The sequence below is a fragment of the Tribolium madens genome, unplaced genomic scaffold (genome assembly GCF_015345945.1).
Source record: "Tribolium madens isolate multiple individuals breed KSU strain unplaced genomic scaffold, Tmad_KSU_1.1 Scaffold_3;HRSCAF=73;Tcas5.2_LG2, whole genome shotgun sequence".
Lineage (NCBI taxonomy): Eukaryota > Metazoa > Arthropoda > Insecta > Coleoptera > Tenebrionidae > Tribolium > Tribolium madens.
In genome coordinates this window covers 15,189,850-15,193,896 of record NW_025401006.1, presented here as the reverse complement: position 1 = coordinate 15,193,896, position 4,047 = coordinate 15,189,850, and the positions used below count along the sequence as shown (strand labels likewise).

General features: G+C 30.4%; 3 protein-coding genes across 4 annotated transcripts in view; 2 read left to right on the top strand and 1 right to left on the bottom strand.

Annotated features, from left to right (window-relative positions):
• Positions 1-2,237, top strand: part of LOC123008235 (uridine-cytidine kinase) — a 4,158-nt gene extending 1,921 nt beyond the window's left edge. The window contains exons 6-7 of one of the 2 annotated variants that reach the window (XM_044403947.1): positions 1,142-1,190; positions 1,761-2,237. In XM_044403947.1, coding sequence (XP_044259882.1) covers positions 1,142-1,190; positions 1,761-1,933 — 222 coding nt within the window. In that variant the 3' untranslated portion in view covers positions 1,934-2,237. Of the gene's footprint in view, positions 1-1,141; positions 1,191-1,418; positions 1,729-1,760 lie in introns of those variants that run through there. The other variant, XM_044403948.1, reaches the window with a different exon arrangement.
• Positions 2,230-2,676, bottom strand: LOC123008239 (ubiquitin-like protein 5). The gene is made up of 2 exons (XM_044403952.1): positions 2,393-2,676; positions 2,230-2,324 (listed from the first exon to the last, which is right to left on the bottom strand). The coding sequence occupies exons 1-2, from the start codon at positions 2,568-2,570 to the stop codon at positions 2,281-2,283; spliced, it is 222 nt and encodes a 73-aa protein (XP_044259887.1). The 5' UTR covers positions 2,571-2,676; the 3' UTR covers positions 2,230-2,280.
• Positions 2,675-4,047, top strand: part of LOC123008238 (surfeit locus protein 4 homolog) — a 4,734-nt gene continuing 3,361 nt past the window's right edge. The window contains exons 1-3 of the mRNA XM_044403950.1: positions 2,675-2,826; positions 3,039-3,302; positions 3,356-3,586. Coding sequence (XP_044259885.1) covers positions 2,776-2,826; positions 3,039-3,302; positions 3,356-3,586 — 546 coding nt within the window. The 5' untranslated portion in view covers positions 2,675-2,775. The remainder of the gene's footprint in view (positions 2,827-3,038; positions 3,303-3,355; positions 3,587-4,047) is intronic.

The following is a 4,047-nucleotide window of genomic DNA, read 5'->3' as shown; positions in this document are numbered from 1 at the left end:
CCTATACCTAAATTTAATAATTTTCAAGTTATGGACTTTTTTTTTAATACTACAGAAAATTTATTACTAGCCATACCCGTTTTCACATAGTTTGCTATGGAAATCAAAAATGTCAAAATTGTTTCTCAGTAAACGTCGACAGTGACTTATTATTTGCCAAATAGTGCCAAAATATGGAGAATCAAAGTTATGCAAACTTAATTATTATTGATAGGTTCTACCATGCAATCATTATTTAAAGCTAACAAGTGGGAAAAATTTATTTTTGTTTAATGAACGATTCATAATTTTGTTACACTTTCCATTAATACAAATAAATTAATTAAATCTAAGTTTGAGTAGCTTTGACTCTCCATATTTTGGCACTATTTGTCAAATAATAAGTCACTGTCGACGTTTATTGAGAAACAATTTTGACATTTTTTATTTCCATAGCAAACTATACGAAAACTACTACTAATAACAGATTTTCGGCAGTCTCAACAAAAAGTCACCATAACTTAAAAATTATTAAATTTAGGTATAGGGAATATTAATAAAGATCGATGCAGAATTAAATTCTCTTCCATTTAGTAAAATAAAAATTGAGGTATTTCATTAGGAAAAATTGAGTTATGGGTATTTGAATTATTACAAAAGTAACCTTAAAATTTTAGGATTTGTTAATGTTTTTTCAAGATTTGACAACACCAAAAGAAAGATCTAAGCTTTCTCTTTTAAACGCCAAAAAAACTAATTCAAAATTTTAAAAAATAGTAGAGTTACCGATTTTTAAAATGTAAGGTGCAGATCCAAAAATTTTTGAGAAACTCCAAATATTTCAAAAACGGCTAAATTTGGGTATAGGGAAAGCTGTTGAAAACTCCCTTAAAATAACTTGATTAATCCAAAACCGCAGTAAAAAATATACCTTTCCATTTAAAATAAAAAACTTGAGACCGACTTCCGGTATAACTGGAAGTGCCGCCATCTTGAAAATATTTTCATTTCGGAGGACTTAATGCATTATGGCTATGTACCAATTTTCAAACAAATATGATTATTCCAACTCCCAATACTACTAATGTGGGGTTTAGACGGAACACGCTGTATTATTTTAATTATTTACATAACTAATCATTTTGTAATATATTATTTTCAGACGAAAAAGTTTGCTGATGTTATAATTCCTCGCGGGGCGGATAATACCGGTAAGCACTTTTTTTTGACGTGTACAGAACTGAATCATTTTCTTTCATTTTAATTTTTTTTTTTTTAATAAAAAATTGCTTTTGGTGAATGGTGGATAGTCACTGCAATAATCATTCCTGTACCATAAGAATCACCTTATCTCATATAAATGTCATAAATAGCTGTTTTTTCTGCATGAAGAAAGACGTTTTAGCTATCGTTGTCGTAATTCATGGTTTATGTTGCAGTGGCTATTGACCTTATAGTTCACCACATCTGGGATATTTTGCATGGGACTGAACGAGAAAACGGCTACAAGTCTATTCCATCAGCACAAAATCGGATGTAGCAACTTTATTAACTTTTAAAACCAGTTTAAAACCAAAGTATCTCACTTTCCAAATAACAATAAGGGTATTTATATAAGACTGGAATAAGCACAACATGGTCAATTCATAAAAATATTTTTTAAATTGTTTTGGATCTGATGTATTGATGATTGTCTTGTATAACAACTTGTTTTACGCATTATTAATAAATAAACCTCCTTAGCATTGATTTATAACGTTTTTTTTTCAATCAATTTTCAGTGGCCATCGATTTAATTGTGCAACATATCAGAGAAATTTTGAGTAACAGACTAAGGGCATCTGAAGAAAGAATTGTTGAAGTAGCTGCAGCTGCAGTAAATCTGACACCGGTGCATTCACCAGCTAAAAAAGTCAATTCTGGAGGAGATGGTCAATTTAAAAGACCTCATTAATAACAGTTTTTAACTAAATTCTTGCCTCTAAACACCTATTATGTAAATAGTTATGCTTTATTTTGGTTGAATTTAAAAAACCAAAGTTGTAGAATTATTAGGTTTAGAAATAATCATTTGTGCCATTTTATTGATGATTCTATGCACAGCAAATACTCGTTTTTACAGGGTTTTTAATTGTGTTAAAGGTTGTGAAATATGTTTGTACTTAAATAAATTTATAATTTTTTTGTGTGATATAATACCAAAACGTCTATTTGATTTTTATGTAATTACTATTTAATAAAACAGTTTTATTCTTAACCTGTTTTTTATTTATCATGATACAAAATTAAAATTAAAACATTCTACTGATAATACAATTCGAGGTTCATCCCATCGTGAATTTCATCTGTTAATTAAAATTAAGAAAAATACCGGTCACAAACTTGATCAATTTTTGTTTGTAAAAAAGGATACAATCCTGAAGCTGAATATGATCCTTGAAAGTAGTGTACCATTTTTTCAGAACGATTTTGTCCCATTTAGTACCAGTTTGTGCAGCTATCAGTTTCTTCAAATCTCCTACAGTATCATCAGGGTTACATTTAACCCTCACTTTCTTACCCAAACGATCGTTGCACGTTATTTCAATCATTATTTTCACAATCTTTGTACAAACTCTAAATTTATTACTTGTTTATTTGGAATTTGCTAGAAATGTGACACTTCTGTTGACAGTTGTACAGTGAAACTACTGTCAAAAATCGAGTTCCAACATTGGTAGTTCTTTTGCGTAGTTCATTTAGTTCTCTTGAAAAGTTACGTGTCTGCGTGGAGCTTTTAGCTCTCTACAATCAAAAATGAATATTCCAAATGAATATATTTCAAGTGCCGAAGATATAGCAGATCAGGTAATAATCGGGGTTAATTAATATTGTAAACACATTTATTTCATTTCATTTGAAAATTTCTGTCAAATTCATTTATAATTTCCAAAAATTCGATTAAATGTCACGTCACCGTTCAACTTTCTACGAAAAAGAAATATAATCAACAAGTTTTTCACAATTATATCGTTACTTTTTATACATTCCATATGTCGTAAATAATAATTTTCTTCTAGGTCATCAGAAAACTAAAACATATCCTTCCAACTGTTGCTCGTTTATGTCTGATTTCAACATTTCTGGAGGATGGCTTACGAATGTGGTTCCAATGGTCAGAGCAAAGAGAATACATGGACATGTCATGGGGATGTGGCAAATTTCTAGCCACAATATTTGTTTTAGTCAATTTGTTTGGTCAATTAGGGGGTTGTGTGATGGTCATTATAAGATACAAAGTTACTATTGCTTGTGGTGTACTTTTCTTTATTGTTGTTTTACAAGTAAGTTCTCAAAAAACAAACAAGATCAAACAAAATCATACAATTCATTCCAGACTTTAGCATACAGCATATTATGGGATTTGCAATTCTTATTCAGAAATCTTGCTCTAATTGGGGCACTTTTATTGGTATTGGCCGAGAGTAGGGGCGAAGCCAAGAGTCTCTTTGCTGGGGTACCTTCATTAGGGGAAAACAAACCCAAAAATTATTTGCAACTCACAGGACGCATTCTACTTGCGTTCATGTTCATCACGCTGATACGCTTCGAATTAAGCTTTTTTCAGGTAATTTTTTCATTGAAATTCATTTCATTGAACTTGGCATAAGAGTAGGCCATGATTGTGTAAATCGCGCTTTAAATGTGAAAAAGGCTTTACATATTTTCCCCCACCACTCTCGTTTCGTGCAGCCAGGTTCACACTCGAAAAATTATTGGAATGTTATTAAAATAAAGCATCATATTTTACAAAACATGAAAAAATGAGCATTTTCAATTGCAAATCACTATTGTAGATAGTTTTTTGACGTTTTCAGTGTAATTCTCTCATGAATAACAATTTAAATGAATTATATTGTTGCAACTGTGCGATTCAAGGTCTAATGTATTTGATTTATGCATTATTAGCTTTATTTTTTTCAAGTGTCATCCCGAGTATCGATTTTTTTCATTTTATTAAAATGCCGTTTGACTGTAAAAAAATGGTGGGGTTACAATGACTTTTTAGGGTTGTAATGAATTTTTTTT

Bases quoted from the DNA above. Each gene is read 5' to 3' on its own strand.
- LOC123008239 (XM_044403952.1), bottom strand. From the start codon at position 2,570: ATGATTGAAATAACGTGCAACGATCGTTTGGGTAAGAAAGTGAGGGTT. The intron at 2,325-2,392 runs GTATCCTTTTTT...TTTAATTAACAG, and splicing joins TCATATTCAGCTTCAGGATT to ATGAAATTCACGATGGGATG.